The sequence below is a fragment of the Microcaecilia unicolor genome, chromosome 13, assembly GCF_901765095.1.
Source record: "Microcaecilia unicolor chromosome 13, aMicUni1.1, whole genome shotgun sequence".
NCBI lineage: Eukaryota > Metazoa > Chordata > Amphibia > Gymnophiona > Siphonopidae > Microcaecilia > Microcaecilia unicolor.
Genome location: NC_044043.1, coordinates 26,797,707 through 26,818,347, shown reverse-complemented (window position 1 = coordinate 26,818,347; position 20,641 = coordinate 26,797,707). Strand labels below are relative to the sequence as shown.

At 43.5% G+C, this 20,641-nt stretch overlaps 1 protein-coding gene across 1 annotated transcript in view; it reads right to left on the bottom strand.

The window, feature by feature from the left end:
* The window catches only part of TSPOAP1 (TSPO associated protein 1), an 864,237-nt gene that overhangs the window by 541,528 nt on the left and 302,068 nt on the right, over positions 1-20,641 (bottom strand). The window contains exon 9 of the mRNA XM_030186055.1: positions 11,795-11,845. Within this exon, the coding sequence (XP_030041915.1) occupies positions 11,795-11,845 (51 nt within the window). The remainder of the gene's footprint in view (positions 1-11,794; positions 11,846-20,641) is intronic.

Genomic DNA, 20,641 nt, shown 5'->3' with positions numbered 1-20,641 from the left:
CCACTTGAATTGTTTGGTAGGGGTCCGTTGCGTTGGTGGTTGTGTTCATTTTTGTAAGTTGTCTGTTCACCTGTAGTGTAGGTTTATTGTGACCTTTCTTTCCTTTGTAGTGATTTTGTCCACGTATGGTAGTTCTTCCATTGTTTTGGCTGTTATTATTCTGGTGAGGTGTATTGTATCTGGGTAGTCTGTAGAGTGTATGTATTGTGGGTATGTTGTTGGTGTCTGTGAGGGGGGTGGTTAGTGTGTGGTGAATTAGGGATAGTGTGTAGATTATTAGGAGTAGTTTGGTGGTGATGATTTTGGTGTTATTTCACTTTGAGCTGTTATATGATCGGGTAGTAGGCTGGCTACTATGTGCAGGGTCACCCTGTGGAAGCAGATGGGATTAATATCACTAGGGAACTTGGCTTAAAGGAACGTCTGTCTGAGCCTTAGAGTAAGGCGAAGTAGGACAGGTGGACCATGTATAAATTGTCTTTTTCAGTCATTTCCTTATATGCTTTATAAAGGTCTTTTAATTTAAGAGGAAGTTTAACAAAGTAAATTGTCACTTATGGCTCCAGTGAGCAGGGTTGCTCTGTAGATGCAGAGTGACCCTGCATGCAGATGGAATTGACCTACTAGGAAACTTGGTTTATAGGAACATCTGTCTTACGTAACTTGTCTTTTCAGTTATTACCATATATATTTTAGTTTAAGAGGAAGCTTAACAAGGTAGATCGTCACTTACGGCATTAGCAGCATTCCTTGATCTCTTGACTCTGTATATTACGGAGATCAGTTAAAGCTGAACTTGAAGTGGGAGTTTCCAGAGCTGAAGGGGTTGAGTTAGCACGACTGTGGTGCCCAGACAATTTCCAATCGAAGGGTGAAGAGAAAGAGGCAGGAAAGTAGTTTATTGATATTGCTACAGCAAAAGAAGTTATCATACATTCAGAATTGCATCCGTTAATAGCTCCCGCGCCGTCTCCGCTATCTCGGTCGCGAGGTGCCGCTGGTTGGGCTTCACTGGTTGACGATGGTCACCGGCGGGAGCACCCTCAGCTCACATTCTCCTCTTGTCTCGGCAGTTTCGCCAGCCTTGGCTCCTTTCACACCGCCGTCATCAGAGGGTCAGTGGGATGGCGGATGAGGAGGCAAGCTGGCGCCCTGCCACGTGGTTCCGCCGCCGCTGTCTCCACTGTCCTGCCTGTGAGGTAGCGCTGGCTGGCCTTCGCTGGTCGTTGCTGGCTACTGGCGGGGGCGCGGTCAGGCTTTCATCCTCTTCTCTTCTCAGCAGTATCGCAGGCCTCTGCTCCACTCGCACCGCCGTCGTCAGAGGGTCGGTGGGTTGGCGGATAAGGAGGGAAGCCGGCGCCTGGCCGCATGGTTCCTCATCGGTGGAGGTCCTCGTATCAGCGTTCCGGGCGGTTGGCGGGTCAGTGTTAAGTGCCGGATGTGCGATCACAACTGAACCGGCCACGTGTTGACCCCTGTGGTGAGAGGCTTGATTGCCTCTCGCTACTCCGTGGGATGATCGCGACGCAAATCAACAGCACGATGTGCCTTACGGAGACTCTGCGTCCGATCGGCCGGTCAGTTTTGGCCTCAGTCTGGGCAACTAGGCTCCAGCATCCAGCATATGAGTTAAATACTAATGGGTGACATTGGACTGGACACTGATTGGTTCCTGGTAATATCTGCCTCCATCTGCTTGGAAAAAGATATTACTCATTGATCTGGACTGCTCTTGCAAGATAAGAACCTGGCTTTTTCAGGAGGCATTCATGGGTTAAGAATTTTATGTATATTAATTACTAATTGCTCATGGTCAAGCCTGTGTGTGTTAGTTATCTGGATTATTTTAAGCAAGTCACAAGAGAGAATCAATTCCGCTAAAAAAAATGTATTTATTATAAGGTTCTAAGTGACTAAAAATTCAATAAACATTTTATCTAAATTCTGGAAGATCTGTTGCTAGTTCCTGAGTAATACAACACTGGCGTTCCTGACGAAAGAGTTCAGAAACAGGGTTCTCTGTTGGATGTCTTGGAGCAGAGAGAAGCAAAATTTTTGCTTAAAGCACTGAGATAAGTAATGCTTCTGACTGCTCTTTGGGAATACCAGTGCTGTATTATCTTCAATTTTGAATATTGATGATTATTACCTTAAAAGTTTTTCCAGTCAATGGACACTGGATTTTTATGCTTATTAGATTCCCTGTGGACCTGTTTAGTTGTTCACTATCACTGTTTGATAAAAAAAATAATAAAGATATAGGAGGGAAATAACTAGATTAATGATATACAGAGCTTTTTAAGTGAGCCGAAAATTTCAGCTTTACTCACTGAGAAGCTCAGCTGTACTGAATTCTCCTTTACCTTTCAAAAAAATGTATCTAGATAAAAAGTTTATTGAATTTTTAGTACAGGTCCCTTGGAACCTTATGTTTCAATCATTTTTATTAACATTTGCATAATCAATTGCATAAATGTTTCTACAATTATTTCGCCATGACAACAGTTTTATATTTTATCCCCCCCCCCCCTTAACTACTCTCCCTTCCCTCCCTATCCCTATCTCTTCTCTTCCCCAAACCCTCCCTTCCCTCCCCTTATATGTCCAATAACAAGTAGAGGCTACAGAAGCATCAGCATCTAGGGTTATATAGGTTCAGTATCTGGCTCCGAGCTGTGGGGGTCAAAGTTTCCCAAAAGGGTGCCCATCTGCTTTCAAATTGCTGCCTTAATTTAGGCTGCTTTCTCAGTTCCAAATGTTCTGTACGTAAAAGCATGAGCATTTGAGTTCTCCGGTATTGCAATGATGGTGGTATACTCCCAAGCCACTCCTGTAAAATTGCTTTTTTTGCTACCACTGTAGCTCTTTTTACAAAATCTGTAAGTCCTTTTGGAGTTGGCTTGCTGAGCCCTGGATGACCAAAAAGTAACTTTGGATCATAGTTCCATCTCCGAGACCAGAGCACTGTTACTTGTCATATTATACTTTTCCAAAACCATGCTACTTTGGGACAAATCCAAAACATATGAGCCAATGTGGCCCCTTCATGATGACACTTCCCACATGGTCCATCCGGCGAGGCTCCCATATGGAACGCTCTTCTGGGTGCCACATAAATCCTTAGTGCAAACTTATATTGTATTTCCAAATGATCTGCCAGTTTTGTAGTCTGAAAGAGTATCCGCACATGGTCCTTGAACATAGTCTCCGTGATCTGGCGGCCCAAATCTTGACTCCATTTTGCCACATATCCCGCATAATCAGGTTCTGGCATCGTATCTCGGATGTGGCGATGATGGAAGGCCATTGGTACTTTCAATTGCGCCCCCAGCGATATGGCAGATGCCAGTTCTTCCCTCACATCCTCTGTGAGGTCTGTCCAGGGCAAATAAGATACGTGTAGGGGCATAATCGAAACGGGCTGCCCATCTCTAAGGACGCCCATCTCCAGGAGTGTCTACAAGAAGGGGCGGTCCATAGTGTATTTTCGAAAAAGATGGGCGTCCATCTTTTCTTTTGGAAATACGGTTGAAACTGGCCAAATGCCTAGGATTTGGGCGGATTTGAGATGGGCGCCCGCGGTTTTCAGCGATAATGGAAACCGAAGGCGCCCAGCTCAAAAACAAACAAACCCAAGGCATTTGGTCGTGGGAGGGGCCAGGATTCATAGTGCATTGGTCCCTCTCAAATGCCAGGACACCAACTGGGCACCCTAGGGGGCACTGTTACAAATGTTAAAAAAAACCTTGAAAGAGCACTCAGGTGCATAGCACCCTTCCCTTGTGTGCTAAGCCCCCCCAAATCCCCCCCCAAAACCCACTGCCCACAAGTCCACACCATTACCATAGCCCTAAGGGGTGAAGGGGGGCACCTTCATGTGGGTCAGTGGGTTTTGGGGGTTTTTGGAGGGCTCAGCATTAAGCACCACAAGTGTAACAGGTAAGGGGGGGATGGGCCTGGGTCCACCTGGCTGAAGTCCACTGCACCTACTAACAACTGCTCCATAGACCTGCATACTGCTGTCAGGGAGCTGGGTATGACATTTGAGGCTGGCATACAGGCTGGCAAAAAAAAGTTTTTAAAGTTTTTTTTTTTTTTGGGTGGGAGGGGGTTAGTGACCACTGGGGGAGTCAGGGGAAGTCATCCCCGATTCCCTCCGGTGGTCATCTGGTCATTTAGGGCACTTTTTTGGGACTTGTTCGTGAGAAAAAAGGGTCCAAAAAAAGTGACCTAAATTCACGCTAAAACCGCCCATTTTTTCGATTATCAGTCGAAGGCGCCCATCTCTCCTCAGCCGATAACCACGCCCCAGCCCCGCCTTCACCACGCCTGACACGCCCCCGTCAACTTTGTTCGTCTCTGCGACGGAGTGCAGTTGAAAGCGCCCAAAATCGGCTTTCGATTATACCGATTTGGGCGCCAATGCAAGATGGGTGCCCATCTCCTGATTTAGGTCGAAATCTGTGTGCCCATCACTTTCGATTATGAGGCGGATAGTGTCTTAACTGATAGTAATGGAAATAGTCTGTTGAGCTTATTTTGTACTGGGCTCTTAATTCTGAAAATGTTCTTATCTGTCCTTCATCTGTGAGCACATGATGCAGGTATTCTATCCCCTTTTCTTTCCGTTTCTTAAATGCTGCATAACTGCTCCCAGGTTCAAACCCTGGATTGCCACAAATTGATAAATAAGGGGTAGCTTTCGGTGGGAAACCATGCATACGACAGATCCACTTCCACACCATTCTCATCGTAGGTAAAATATGCGATCTCTGCAGGACTTCTGGAGAGTGGTGCTTGCTGCCATGCAGGAATCCTGTAAAATTTTCTGGGCCAAACAGATTTAGTTCCATATGTGTAGCTGAGTATTCACTTGTCTGTCAAAATCAGTCATTTAAATGTCTAATTCCACAGGCTACCGTCAAATATCTCAAACTCAGGAAGCCCAAGCCCCCATATTCTCTTGGGATCTGCAGAATTCGCAGAGCAATTTTCACTTTCTTTCCCTTCCAAAGGAATTTCTGCAATATTTTATTTATTTGCCGTTCCACTTTCCTTGGAAGGTAGAGTGGGAGTGTTGGAAATACATACGACCATCTGGGCACGATCATCATGTTGTATAATGCTATTCTGCCAAGTAATTTATATATTTATTGCATTTGTATCCCATATTATCCCACCTCTTTGCAGGCTCAATGTGGGAGAGGTTGCCACAACTTTAATTTGTCTGCCATGTCCTCCAGTAGCTTGTTCACATTCTGGGCACACACTTGAGCTAGGTTATGGGGGATTTGGACTCCCAAATACTTAATCGTTTCTTCAGATTCCTTCACTCCCAGCTCCTCTAACCCTGTGTCACCCACCCCGGGAAATACAGTTAGTCAATGTGATTTATGCGCATTGATTTTGAACCCCGAAAGGGCACTATATTGTTCTATCCGCATCCAAAGCTGCCTCAGTGAGTTCTAGGGATCTCTCATCACCATCAACAAATCGTCTGCAAATGCCAAAGTCTGCACTACTTCTCCACCCACCTCCAGGCCCATTATCTGTTCATCGTTCTTTAGAGTGCAAAGCAGCTGTTCAATAGACAGCAAAAACAGTAAGGGCGAAAGGGGGCATCCATGACGAGTCCCCCGCCCTATATCTATATACTCTGTTCGCATTCCATTAATCAATACAGATGCAGTGGGTTTAGCGTATAGTGTTTGCAAGGCCTGTAGATACCAGCCATCTAGCCCTATATATTGTAACACTCCAAACAGAAACTCCCATCCTATTTTGTCAAATGCCTTTTCGGCGTCCAGGCTTAGGAGGATGGCTGGTATTTGGTTAACTTGACTATAGCTCATTACCATCAGCAGTTTGCGTACATTAGAGGAGGTGTGTCTGCCTTTCACAAATCCCACTTCCTCAGGTCCTATTATATCTGGTAAATATTTAGCCAACCTAGAGGCTAGTATTTTTGCTAGTATTTTTATATCAACATTCAAAAGCGAGATGGGTCTGTAATCTTCAGGTTTATCCCCTGCTTTTCCTGGCTTAGGCAGTAGAGTTATCAATGCCATGTTATTATGTTGGGGAAACCTGCCTGTCTGTACTGCATGCATGCAGCGCTTGCAATGCTTTCTGAGGTAGCATACTATAAAACTCACCCGTTAATTCATCTGGGCCTGGGGCAGAGTGAAACGGCAAGGATTTAATGGTGTCATGGAGTTCTTTGCCAGTGATTGACCCATTAAGAGCCTGTAATGCCAAGGGAGGGAATTTTGGAATCTTTGATGCTGCTAAGTAGCTGATGAGGGAGCCTTTATCTATTTTGTTATATTTTTGGTATATTTGACTGAAATGTTCTCAGAATATTTTTGCTATTTTTTCACTTTTTGTATGTATTTGACCTCTCTAGTCTTTCATAGCTGAAATCACTCTATTCCCTCCCCATGTTTTGAACACTCGGGCAAGCAAGGTCCCTGTTTTGTTTCCAAATCTTTGCAGCCTGTACTTATAATATATAGCCCCTTTAAGTGCCCTTTCCTGTAGCAAGGAGTTAACTACTACTACTACTATTTAGCATTTATATAGCGCTACAAAGCGTACGCAGTGCTGCACAAACATAGAAGAAAGACAGTCCCTGCTCAAAGAGCTTACAATCTAATAGACAAAAATAAAGCAAGCAAAGCAATTAATTTGTAGAGGAAAGAGGAGAGGAGGGTAGGTGGAGGCAAGTGGTTACAACTCAAAAGCAATATCAAAGAGGTGGGCTTTTAGACTAGATTTAAAGATGGTCAAGGATGAGGTAAGACGTAGGGGCTCAGGAAGTCTATTCCAGGCATAGGGTGCAGCACGACAGAAGAAGCGAAGCCTGGAGTTGGCAGTAGTGGAGAAGGGAACAGATAAGAAGGATTTATCCATGGAAAGGAGAGCACGGGAAGGGGTGTAAGGAAGGACAAGTGTGGAGAGATACTGGGGGGCAGCAGAGTGAATACATTTATAGGTCAGCAGAAGAAGCTTGAACAGGATGCGAAAACGGATAGGGAGCCAGTGAAGCGACCTGAGGAGAGGGGTAATATGAGTAAAGCGACCCTGTTAAGTGCCACCTGTGCAGTTTGTAACTTCTCCCTATGCTCCTTAGTTGGTGTTTAGGTATATTGCCATTTAGCTCTCCTTGCCCGTGCCTCTAGACGCACTATAGCTGCTGTGAGTTCTCTTTTCCTTGCACAGACATATGCTATTATATCACCTCTCAGTACCGCTTTTGCTGTTGTCCAATACAACTCAGAATTATGCTCATGCTGTTTGTTATACCTGGCAAAATCCTCCCATTTCCTATTCACATATGCTTTAAAGTCTGCATCTGCCGCCAAGTACAATGGACCTAACCAACTATCGCCCAGTAGCATCCATCCCGCTCATAGCCAAACTCATGGAAGGCATAGTGACGAAACAACTAACTGAATACCTAAATAAACACTCAATTCTACACGAGTCCCAATCAGGATTTAGGTCAAATCACAGCACTGAAACTGTTCTAGTGTCCGCAATGAACTCATTCAAACAAGCAATTGCTACGGGCAACAACATACTCCTACTACAATTCGACATGTCCAGTGCCTTTGACATGGTTAATCATGAAATATTATTACATATACTAGAATACTCCGGAGAAGAAGGCACAGTTCTCAAATTGTTCAAAGGATTCCTGACCACAAGATCATATCAAGTAACAACATACGCAGACAGATTACCCCCATGGACACCTGAATGTGGAGTTCCCCAAGGATCCCCCCTCTCACCAACTTTATTCAATCTAATGATGATACCTTTAGGCAAACTTCTAGCCAATCAAGGCCTTAATCCTTACATATATGCAGACGACGTCACAATCTACATCCCGTTCAAGCATGATTTAAATTAAATCAACCAAAGCCTCCATATCATGCACACCTGGGCAGATGCATTCCAACTAAAACTTAATGCAGATAAAACACAATGTCTGGTACTCACCTCTCAACATAACACAAAAAACTTCTCCACCATAACCACACCATACTGCTCTCTTCCTGTCTCACAAAACTTGAAAATTCTTGCAGTTACTATTGATTGAAACCTCACGCTTGACACACACGTGAAAAACATGACGAAAATGATGTTCTATACCATGTGGAAACTTAAAAGAGTAAAACCTTTCTTCCCGAGATACATCTTCCATACCCTGGTACAGTCAATGGTAATAAGCCATCTGGACTACTGTAACGCACTATACGCCGGATGCAAAGAACAGACCATCAAAAAACTCCAAACAGCCCAGAATACTGCCGCCAGACTGATTTTGGGAAAAACCAAATATGAAAGTGCAAAACCCCTAAGAGAGAAACTTCACTGGCTCCCACTCAAGGAACACATTGCATTCAAGATCTGCACGATTGTACACAAAATCCTTCACGCAGACGCCCCAATCTACATGCTAAACCTCGTGGACCTACCTCCAAGAAATGCCAAAAGAACATCCCGCCAATTTCTCAACTTGCACTTCCCCAGCTATAAAGGACTAAAATTCAAGCTGATGCATGCCACCTCCTTCTCTTACATGAGCACACAGCTATGGAATGCATTGCCTACAGACCTGAAATCAACTGACGAAACAAATAACTTCCGCAAATCTCTAAAGACTTATTTCTTCAACAAGGCCTACAAAGAGAACCCATACCTGCACTAACCTACATCATCATCCAACTCAGTTATGAAAGTCCACCTTTTATACTTACCCGCCTAATCACTTCCCTCTTTTCCCCCTTACACAAGCTCTACACATCACTAATTGTATCTGATAACCTATAATGTTATTGTCATAATAAAACTATGTAAGCCAAATTGAGCCTGCAAATAGGTGGGGTAATGTGGGATACAAATGCTATAAATAAATAATTTGGGAATCTCCATCCTGCTTGGCCCTGACAGAACTTCCCTGCTTCCAAATCTATCCATACCATGGCATGGCGCGAGAGTGCTCTAGCTCTGGGGCCCCCCCTATGAGCCTTCCGCGGTTCTGAGCAGTCTAACTGGGGGTCTGCCACCATGTTTAAATCTCCCATTATCAATCGCTGTAAATTAGGGTATTGATTACAGTGCTGTATTAATTCTTGGTAAAATCTTTGGTCATAGGTATTGGGCCCATACACTGCCACTACCAATAAATCCAAGCTTTGAAGCCACATGCACACTAACACATAGCGGCCTTGAGGATCCTGTACTAGCAGTTTCAATTTAGCTGCCAGGCCCTTCCGTACTAGAATAGCTACTCCTCCATGTCTTCCATCTGATGACGCTGCATACACCTCCCCCACTCAATCTCTGGTTAATTTCTGGTGCTCCTCTGCTGTGAGCCGTGTCTCTTGCAAACAGGCTACATCTGCCTTGTGCCTTTTGAGTGCTGTTAGGATTTTGTTTCGTTTAATTGGTGATGAGAACCCCCCCCCCCCCCCCCCCCACGTTCCATGTTATAAATCTTGTTGTTTTAGGTTGGGTCATACTGCCATGATAATATTCTCCTTCTCTAACTGTACTTAACATTGTGGGGTCCGGGCGCTCAGCTCCACCTATTCCCCCTACATTCCCTTCTGCCTCTACTCCTTCCCCTCTGCTCGTGAACTCTATGGAACCTTATCCCCCTCGTCCCCTCCTATTCCCTTCCCTCCCCTCTCCCTGCTTTCCCCAAACTGTCCCACCATTCTCCTGAATGTGGAATAAGATCGAATTGATGGCCCCAGCCCTCAACCTAAGTCCCCACTATTACTCATATTAAACTAATCCTATAACTCCCATGACCCGTATTTCACCTAATTCCCTCCTATAAAAGGAATTATACCTGGTTAGCTCAGGGTGATGCCCGTTTGCCCATGGTATGTTCTCCAGTGCTCATGTATACTGTTTCAAGTGTCCAACGGTTCTCTAGCACTCAATTCACCCAAGTTCTCTGTTGCTTCTTCTGGCGACGTAAATATTTTCCAAGTACCATTCAACATCACTTATAGTTGAGCTGGATAATTAAGCATGAACCTTTGCTTCTTTTCCGCTAGTCGCTTGCAGATTTGTCCATAAGCTCTTCATTTCTCCTACACCAGCAACGAATAATCTTGGAAAATTCTTACTTTGCTCCCCTTGTATTCCAGGGTGTCCCATTTAAGATGTGCTCCCCGCAAAATCTCAGACTTATAAATAAAGTTGTGCACTTTGATGATTACCACTCGAGGGCAGTTTCTTTCTCCTGTTTTCCGGCCCACCCTGTGGGCTTCTCTCGAGGCATAATGGGCCCGCACTGCCCGAAAGGGAAAATTCCGCCCGCATCCACCTTTCCAGTAGAGTTGTCAAAGTGGTATCTGGCACCGATTCTGGGATTCCCAAGTTTGATATCCTCGACCTGTTTTCCAGGTCATCGATTTGTTGCGCTTGCAGGGCTATTGTTTGTTGCAGCTGTTGAAGCATGGCTTGCGGGGCGGGTTCCATGTTTTCCAATGTAGCAACTCGTCCCTCCAACTCCCCAGTGCGCCTCGCTGTATCTTCTAATATAGTTTCGAGGCTGGCAAGTTTTTCTGTTATTTGCGCTAGGTGGGGTACGATAGCCTCCTTCACAGCTTCAGTAAATTGCAGGAGGTGTGAGGCCACAAACAATGTCGGGGCCGCTGGGGTTGTTGGGCTCGGCGCCATTTTGGCCTCTCCCACTCTGCGCTGCTTTTCGGATTCTTTCTTGGTAGTTTTACCGGGCATCACCAAGGTTCTCCGGATCACATACAGGTCCATATGCTCGTCAACCTCCGCTTAAATGTTTGTGTTCTTTCCGCTTTTAATGCAGGTTTTGGGGCGGTTGAGGGCGTCGGGTTATGGGGAGCAGAACAAACACGTCCTCTCTCCTCAGTCCATCACGTGATCTCTCCCCTTGGAACAGTATAACAAATATATTTTTTGTAGCAGGATTGATTCTCTTGTGATGGTATATTTTTCTCCCTCCCTTGGGGTTTTTGTGTTTTGCTAATGATTTAATTTAAGCAAAGCATTATGCTATAAATTTTATTGTACTGTAATCCACTCCAGTACACATTGAGAGGTTGACAAATCTAACCAAATGTGTACAGCACAAGTTGAAAAAATGATCTGCAGCATGCATCTGTGTATAACTTAGAAGAAAGCGTGGACATTAACTGGGCATAAATCTGGAGGTGCCCAGTGTCATCCCACACTATGTTTATGGGGTTAGAGAAAAGATGAGCAGCAATAATTGACAGACCAAGAGAATGAGGGAAACAAAAAAAGGGTGAATGTACTGGGAAAGTAAAGTGTTAAGAAGAAAAGGAGAGCAGCAGACCATAAAAGTTTATCTTTCAGAAACAGCTTAATAAATTAAGGAGAGGGAGCAGCAGCCAACACTAGGAAATGAAAGTCAAGGAGCCCCACTATCAATAAGATTGTGTAACCCAGATTAGAGAACATAAAAACAACAGTGACCATAATATGACGACTCTGAGCAAAATTTCCAGCAATTCTTGTCATAGATACTCACTAGAATACTGTTAAATAAAACAATAATTTTGCCAGGATAGCAACTTTATACAAATATTATGCCACTAATTACCTCACAAATATTTTAATACAAACAGAAAATACACATTCATCAGAAACTCCAATATTTGTAACAACAAAATCTGTAAAAAGCCACCACTCAAAAGCTAAAACAAAAAAACAGAATCCATTATGTGTCCCAAAAAAAGTCATAATTTAAAAATGCATCCCTTTGTCCTACCTCTAGTAGCAGTACTGCTCCTTCATGTTCCTTCTTTGCTTCCACCCGAGCCTAAAATAAAGAACGTACTGGTAAATTAACTTTGAATATGTCATTACACCTGAGCACCACAATGTCCAATGCTGAGCAGGCCAGCAAGGGGTAAGTTATCCAAAACAGTCCCACTGAATATCTAGAAAATGCTATCTAGGTAACTTTATTTGATAGTCACTGGGATTTATTGGAATCACAGCACTGAAACAGTATTAGTTACGCTCATGACAAAATTCAAACAATTGCAACCGGCAACAATATATTACTTCTACAATTCGACGTCAAGCACCTTCGACATGCTTGATCATGGAATCCTACTACACATCCTTGAATACTTCGGTATCGGAGGCAATGTTCTTAACTGGTTTAAAGGATTCCTAACCACACGCTCATATCAAGCGACATCTAATTCGATCACATCAGCCGCATGGACACCTGAATGTGGAGTTCCACAGGGATCCCCCCTCTCACCGACTATATTCGACCTAATGATAATACCCTTGGCCAAACTACTATCAAAACAAAACCTCAACCCATACATATACGCTGATGATGTAACGATTTACATCCCATTCAAACAAGACCTAAATGAAACTTCCAATGACATAAACCAAAGTCTACATATCATGCACTCCTGGGCAGATGCCTTTCAGTTAAAACTCAACACAGAAAAAAACCCAATGCCTAATACTCACCTCTCAACACAACACGAGCAAATTTACCACCGTCAACACACCAAAGTAAACCTACCAATTTCGGAAACCCTGAACATTCTTGGAGATACCATTGATCGGCACCTAACACTTGAGAATCATGTGAAAAACACAGCCAAAAAGATGTTCCACTCAATGTGGAAATTAAAAAGAGTAAGGCCATTCTTCCCAAGGACTGTGTTCCGTAACCTAGTACAATCAATGGTGCTCAGTCACCTAGACTACTGTAACGCGCTATACGCCGGCTGCAAAGAGCAAATAATCAAGAAACTTCAAACAGCCCAGAAAACTGCAGCTAGACTCATATTTGGTAAAACAAAATATGAAAGTGCGAAACCGTTACGAGAAAAACTGCATTGGCTCCCATTTAAGGAACGCATCACGTTCAAAGTATGTACCCTAGTACATAAAATCATCCATGGCGATGCCCCAACCTACATGTCAGACCTGACAGACCTACCATCCAGGAATGCCAAAAAATCTTCCCGCACATTCCCTAATCTTCATTTCCCCAATTGTAAAGGTCTAAAATAAAAATTAATGCACGCATCCACTTTTTCCTACATGAGCATGCAATTTTGGAACGCATTGCCACGTAACCTAAAAGCAACCTATGAACTGACCACCTTCCATAAACTACTAAAGACCCATCTCTTCGACAAGATATACCACAAAGACCAAAACATGTGAAATTCCCACATATATCTAGAAATGTTAATAATGCCTTCTGTTTCAGCAAAATCATCTATTCCTTTACCATTCAACCCAAAATCTTTTTGTAATACTAAATGTTTACCCTCTTCTTATTTTCACTCTCCATGATGTATTGTAGGCCACATTGAACCTGCAAAGAGGTGGGAAAATGTGGGATACAAATGCAATAAATAAATAAATATATTTGGATACAGTTTTCTACATAACAGTCTTTTTGATTAATCAGACATATCTCTGCTTATGCTAAATGTCATCGCTGACCAGATGAAGTTTAGCTCTGCATCAGAACACCTCTAGCCTCCTCTGTTTTTATTTAGGCAAACTTTGGGTGGGTAACAATTTGACCACACAAAATGTATTTATTCAGTAGGAGCAGATTTTAAACCTTCCAAATTTGTCTTGTCACTACCAGAGTTTGCCAAAAAGTTCTTTTGAACATGAATTTATATTACTATCAATGATCTGTTGCTTTTAATCTATTTAGCTATAGGAAAATAATTACTGTAGGCACAGGCAGCTCCTTCTGACTCTGGGCAAGTCACTTAACCCTTGTTGTAGGAGGTGGAAGGCCTCCAATTATTTAATATACAGAATAAATTCCTCATATTTGGACAGGGAGAAATGGAGGTTTTTCTCTTTCCAAAAACAGGGGAAAGCTTGCTGGAATAGCAAGTCACTTCACTCTCTACCTCCCCCCCTCTTGCCAAGTCAGGTGAATAACCTGATTGACCACAATATCTCTCTCACTGAGCAAGATCAGGCCTCAGGGAATACTACAGACAGAAGTCTTTCCCAGATCTTTTGTATAAGGCTATTTCAAAGCAAATGAGATTGACTTTATCTTGTCACAATGAGGGAAATAACACTTGCAGAGAACTTTTCTCTGCCTAGAACAATTAGATCAAACACTATCTCCCTGACAGACAGATCTCTGGAAGCCCATAGCAATAGCTTTATGCCAGGCAGCAATAGTCCTATTATGCATCTCTTTGATGTCTTAAGATATCTTGCTCAATCATGAAGAAAAAGCAAATTTGCTAAATAGATACTTCTGTTCTGTTTTCACAGAAGAAAATCCGGGAGAAGGACCGCGATGGACTGCAAAAAGTACAAATGAGATTGAAGTGGATAGAGCACCGTTCACGGAAGAGAGTGTGTATGAACAACTTGAAAAGCTAAAGGTGGACAAAGCCATGGGACCAGATGGGATCCACCCTAGGATATTGAGGGAGCTCAGAGAGGTTCTGGCGGGTCCTCTTAAAGATTTGTTTAATAAATCCTTGGAGACGGGAGAGGTTCTGAGGGATTGGAGATCGGCGGATGTGGTCCCTCTTCACAAAAGTGGTGATAGGGAAGAAGCTGGAAACTACAGGCCGGTAAGCCTCACTTCGGTTACTGGAAAAGTAATGGAAGCGATGCTGAACGAAAGGATAGTGAACTTCCTGGAAGCCAATAAGTTGCAATATCCGAGACAACATGGATTTACCAAAGGGAAATCGTGCCAAACGAACCTCATTGAATTCTTTGATTGGGTGACAGGAGAATTGAATCAGGGACGAACTATGGACGTAATCTACTTAGATTTCAGCAAAGCTTTTGACACGGTTCCCCACAGGAGGCTCTTAAATAAACTGGATGGGCTGAAGATAGGACCCGAAGTGGTGAACTGGATTAGGAACTGGTTGATGGACAGACGCCAGAGAGTGGTGGTGAATGGAATTCGCTCGGAGGAACGAAAGGTGAGTAAGTGGAGTGCCTCAAGGATCGGTGCTGGGGCCGATTCTGTTCAATATATTTGTGAGTGACATTGCCAAAGGGTTAGAAGGTAAAGTTTGCCTATTTGCGAATGATACTAAGATCTGTAACAGAGTGGACACCCCGGAGGGAGTGGAAAACATGAAAAAGGACCTACGGAAGCTAGAAGAATGGTCTAGGTTTGGCAATTAAAATTCAATGCGAAGAAATGCACTTAGGAAGTAGAAATCCACGGGAGACGTATGTGTTAGGCGGGGAGAGTCTGATAGGTACAGGCGGAGAGAGGGATCTTGGGGTGATAGTATCTGAGGATTTGAAGGCAACGAAACAGTGTGACAAGGCGGTGGTCGTAGCTAGAAGGTTGTTAGGCTGTATAAAGAGAGGTGTGACCAGCAGAAGAAAGGGGGTGTTGATGCCCCTGTATAAGTCGTTGGTGAGGCCCCACCTGGAGTATTGTGTTCAGTTTTGGAGGCCGTATCTTACTGAGGATGTAAAAAGAATTGAAGCGGTGCAAAGAAAAGCTACGAGAATGGTATGGGATTTGCGTTACAAGACGTATGAGGCGAGACTTGCTGAACTAAACATGTATACTCTGGAGGAAAGGAGAAACAGGGGTGATATGATACAGACGTTCAAATATTTGAAAGGTATTAATCCGCAAACGAACCTTTTCCGGAGATGGGAAGGTGGTAGAACGAGAGGACATGAAATGAGATTGAAGGGGGGCAGACTCAAGAAAAATGTCAGGAAGTATTTTTTCACGGAGAGAGTAGTGGATGCTTGGAATGCCTCCCACGGGAGGTGGTGGAAATGAAAACGGTAACGGAATTCAAACATGCGTGGGATAAGCATAAAGGAATCCTGTGCCGAAGGAATGGATCCTCAGGAGCTTAGTCAAGATCGGGAGGCGGGGCTGGTGGTTGGGAGGCGGGGATAGGGCTGGGCAGACTTATACGGTCTGTGCCAGAGCCGGTGGTGGGCAGCGGGACTGGTGGTTGGGAGGCAGGGATAGTGCTGGACAGACTTGTACAATCTGTGCCAGAGCCGGTGGTTGGGAGGTGAGGATAGTGCTGGGCAGACTTATACGGTCTGTGCCAGAGCCGGTGGTTGGGAGGTGGGACTGGTGGTTGGTATGTGCCCTGAATGAGCACAGGTACAAATCAAAGTAGGGTATACACAAAAAGCAGCAAATATGAGTTATCTTTTTGGGCAGACTGGATGGACCGTGCAGGTCTTTTTCTGCCGTCATCTACTATAAGAGGATTGTATTGTGTAAGTAGTGCTGACCATGATTAGAGACTCTGGAGGTGCGGCACTAAAGGCACAAACACCCTCCATTGCCCCAGGTACAAATAATTACCTGTGTATAATATGTAAGCCTCATTGAACCTGCTATGAGTGGGAAAGCGCAGGGTACAAATGTAAGAAAAAAAAAGAAAATAAAATACACACATACACACATATACACCCACATATACATATATATATATATATATGTATACACACACACACACTAGTAAAAAAAGGCCCGTTTCTTACAGAAATTAAACGGGCGCTAGCAAGGTTTCCCTCGGAGTGTGTATGTTTGACAGTGTGTTTGACAGTGACTGTGTGTGAAAGCGAGTGAATGTGCGAGTGTGTGTGTGACAGAGAGAGAGTGAGACTGCCTCCTCTCTTCTCCCCTGCCCCCCTCCAGCCACCCAGCGATTCTCCTCTGCCCTGCCCCCCCCCCTCTCCAGCCACCCAGCAATTCTACTCTCTCCCCTGCCTCCCTCCAAAGCACCCAGCAATTCTCCTCTGTCCCCTGGCCCCCTGTACCCACCCAGTGATTCTCCTCTGTCCCCTGCCCCCCCTCCAGGCACCCACCGAGTCTCTGTCGCTCCTATGAAAGCCCTGCTCGTCTGTAGCCTTCCCTTCGAGTTCGTTCCCTCTGAGTCTCGCCTTCTGACGTCATTTCCTCTTTCCGCGAGGGCGGGACTCTGTATGTATGAATATTTTGTTTCATGTGGAAATTCACATCACTCAACCGAATAGTCATCAGTTTAATCAAACACCCTAAAAATTCTACAACTTTAGTGTTTGGAGACTTGGATTTCTTCTTTATGATGTACTCTAAATGTCCTAAGAATTCTCCAACTTTAGGGATTGAATATCTGGATTCCTTCTAGACTAATCTACTTATATAGAAGTACACATTATTCACCCGAATTAATAGTTGACACTATAAAAAAACATCCTAAGAATTCTACAACTTCTGTGATTAGATACCTGGATTCCTCCTAGTCTAAACTACTTATTTGGAAATACATATCATGCAACCGAGTTAATCAGTCGACATTTTAACAAAAATCCTAAGAATCCTTCAACTTTAGTGAAATAACTTCAATATGAATACTACTAAACTGCTCCTTATCATCTATTCCCTTTCCCTAATCCACCACATACTTACCACTCCCCTTTCGGAAACCAACAACATTCCTACAATTTACTTGCTTAATAGACCATCTAGACATAGACATAATATAAATCGCCAAATAACAACAACCACCAAAATAATAGAATTACTACTTCACATGAAGAACATCAAAACAAAGGAAAGAATGGACATAACTAATTCTCACCACAAGAAAACAGACAGTTAAGGCTAATCAATACAAAATCTAACCCAACTGATCCCTTTCAAACAATTCAAATTGGTTACACAAATGCCAGATCAGTTGTCAATAAAGCAACTATTATAAATGACTGGATTAATGATAATAACCTTGATCTCTTAATCATCAGTGAAACCTGGATTCATGATTACAATGACCTAATAATTCTAGATTTTTGCCCTCCTGATTACAAAATTACTCACTGGACAAGAAATGGTAAGAGAGGAGAAGATATTGTGCTGATCTATAAATCCTATTTTACCGTAACAACTACAGCTGAATCCATTACCCCACAATTAGAAATTGCCTCAGTCAGAATTAATCATAATAACTTACTTGACCATCTAGTTTTATAGACCACCAGGTAATTGGCAAGAATGCCAACCACTCTTCACGGATTTCATTTCGAATACCTGTATATCTAGCTCCAATCTTCTTATATTAGGGGATATTAATTTGCATCTAGAAGACCCAAACGCGAAAAATGTACGAGAATGCAGAGACTTTCTCCAACTATGGGAATTTAACGGGACTAATACCCAACCAACTCATGCTAAAGGGCACGCACTTGACCGTATTACACACAAGTTCGCTCCAGATCACACCCTTAGATTAACAGATATAAAATGGTCACACATACCATGGTCAGACCACTATAAACTAAACTTATCCTTACAGTGGCAGAATAAAAATTTGCTTCAGAAACAAGAATGTAGAACATTTACCACAAGAGGCCAAATTGATCATGTATTATTCTGGCAACAGTTCTACAGTTATGAATGGACTATACAAATAGAATCCAAACATTACCTCCTAAACTGGGATAATAGTGTAGGAGTATTTGCTGTGATCTCACCCACCCTGTGTGCATATGAGAGCACCTTTACAGACAAAATGGACGCTGCAACCTTTCACCTATATGTCTGGCTACCCACTGTGCAGAAGGCAGCATTTCAGCTTGTAAGAGATTTACTGAAGCCTGCACCACCTCCAAGGTCACTCTGCATCGGGGGAGAATGCCTGTCCCAGGGAGAGAGCTTACGAGATAAGACGGACAAAGGAAGCTTCATACAGATGCTGGGAGTACATGGGGGAATTATTTCTGATTGGCTCCCAGAAAAGGGATTGATCTGAGAAGCGGGAACAGAAGGACTAGTTCCAGAGAGGAGAGAGAAGAGAGAAGAACTAAGAAGAAGAACAGAAGCAAAGAAGAAGATAACACTTGCATTTCTGCAAGCACCTGATTTTCCTAAGAGACTTACTGATAATACCTGGCAAAGCTTCTCCCCAGGTTACAGCTGTCTACAGGATCTATACTGAGTCTGTATCATATGTGGCTGATCAAGACAAGTGCATCACCTGAGCTTGTGGGACCTCGCTGAGACCTTCGGCTGAGGCATTGGAAGGAATCTGATCTGGAAACCGGGACGGTGAGATCATAGTTTACTTCCTTCAGGCTGGGTTAGATAATTAGTCTGTGCTCGGACCCATCAGATGTGTGACGTCAGGATTTATGATCTCTAGTTGCTGTTAGCCTAGTATAAGATTTGTGTGGTAATCATTAGGATCTAGGTATTGTGATCTGTCATTACAGATTTAGCCAATAGGATAATCATAGTTATTCTATATTTTTGGTACCATTGTGCATGCAATCAGGAATTGCTAATGCTATAAGCTGATAAGAGTTTTCTATATTTTTGTATATAACGCTGTATAAATAAACTAATATATTCCATTGGTCTGTCCGTTATTTTCCATGCAGCTAATGTTGGGCAGAGGCCACGCCCCCTAGACATAAGCGAGTACATAGGTAGGAATTGGCCTCTTACAAAAACATATATATAATCCCCTACAAATTGGGGGCTCGTCCGGGATGGTTAGGGCAGGAAGACAGCAGAAGTTAAAACTTTTTCTGAGTGTTTTCAGAAAGCTGGTTTGACTTTCTGTTTCTCTCTGCACGAACTGCAGTTCCACCCTAGCTGACGGCAGACTTTTGTTTATACAGCTGTGTTTTATTGCTGCAATTGGTTGACAGATTTATTACTCTGAGCTCCAAAGAAAGAAAAACTGTTTATCTAACTCTCTAAGGAAGGAAAGCAGGGTGTGTTTAGTCTTTAAAATGGCGACCGGCACTGTTGGCACATTGCCTGAAATTCTTCTGAGTGAACAGGAGAGGGGCGTGCTTAAAATACTACTGCCACTCTCTCAGAGCAAGTCTAAACCAACTCCTCCTACTGTAGAGTCTGTACGTGCTTTATTTGGTAGCAGGTCACCGAATAGCTCAGAAGCATATGCTACGGTTTTAAATACAATTATAAAAGAGAAACAGCATTTGTCACAATGGATGCTTTGTGAACTGGGCGTGTCTCTTTTGGCAGTCAAGGACTCTTTGATGAATGAGATAAGACAGATATCTGTACCGCTAACAGATCGCATAGCAGAGTTGCAGTTACATTTGTCCCAGACTAGAAAAACTGTCCAGGAGCGAGACAGTGAGTTAGCTGCATTACGAGTTGATTTAGACACTGCCAAATCTGCTTTAGCAGGGACCAATGTAAGCCCCGCCCCACCTGACTCCTCTGAAGAGATTTGTACGGAGTGCCAGACACTGTATGATAAGTGTAAAACGTTGCAGTGTGACCTAACTGATTGTGAAGCACTCAATCACACATTAAAGCAAGAAATTGCCCAGTACCTCGAGTCTTTTGATGCGGTGCAAGAGAAATTTTCTCGGGTGACGGGTGCATTACACAACCAGATTGGGGAAACAGATAAGTTGCGGACATTAAATCGGGAGCTAAAACAGGTCTCAGAAGGTGTTCAGAGTGAGTTGCGCAGGGAGCTAGTGGCCACTCAAGAACAATCTATGTCTGTGTTTCAAAATTGGCACGCAGCCAAGCTAGAGTTGGCGGTGTTAAAAGAAAAGCAGGAGACAGTCTCACTACAATTAGAATGTACAGTGAAGGACAGAGATTCAT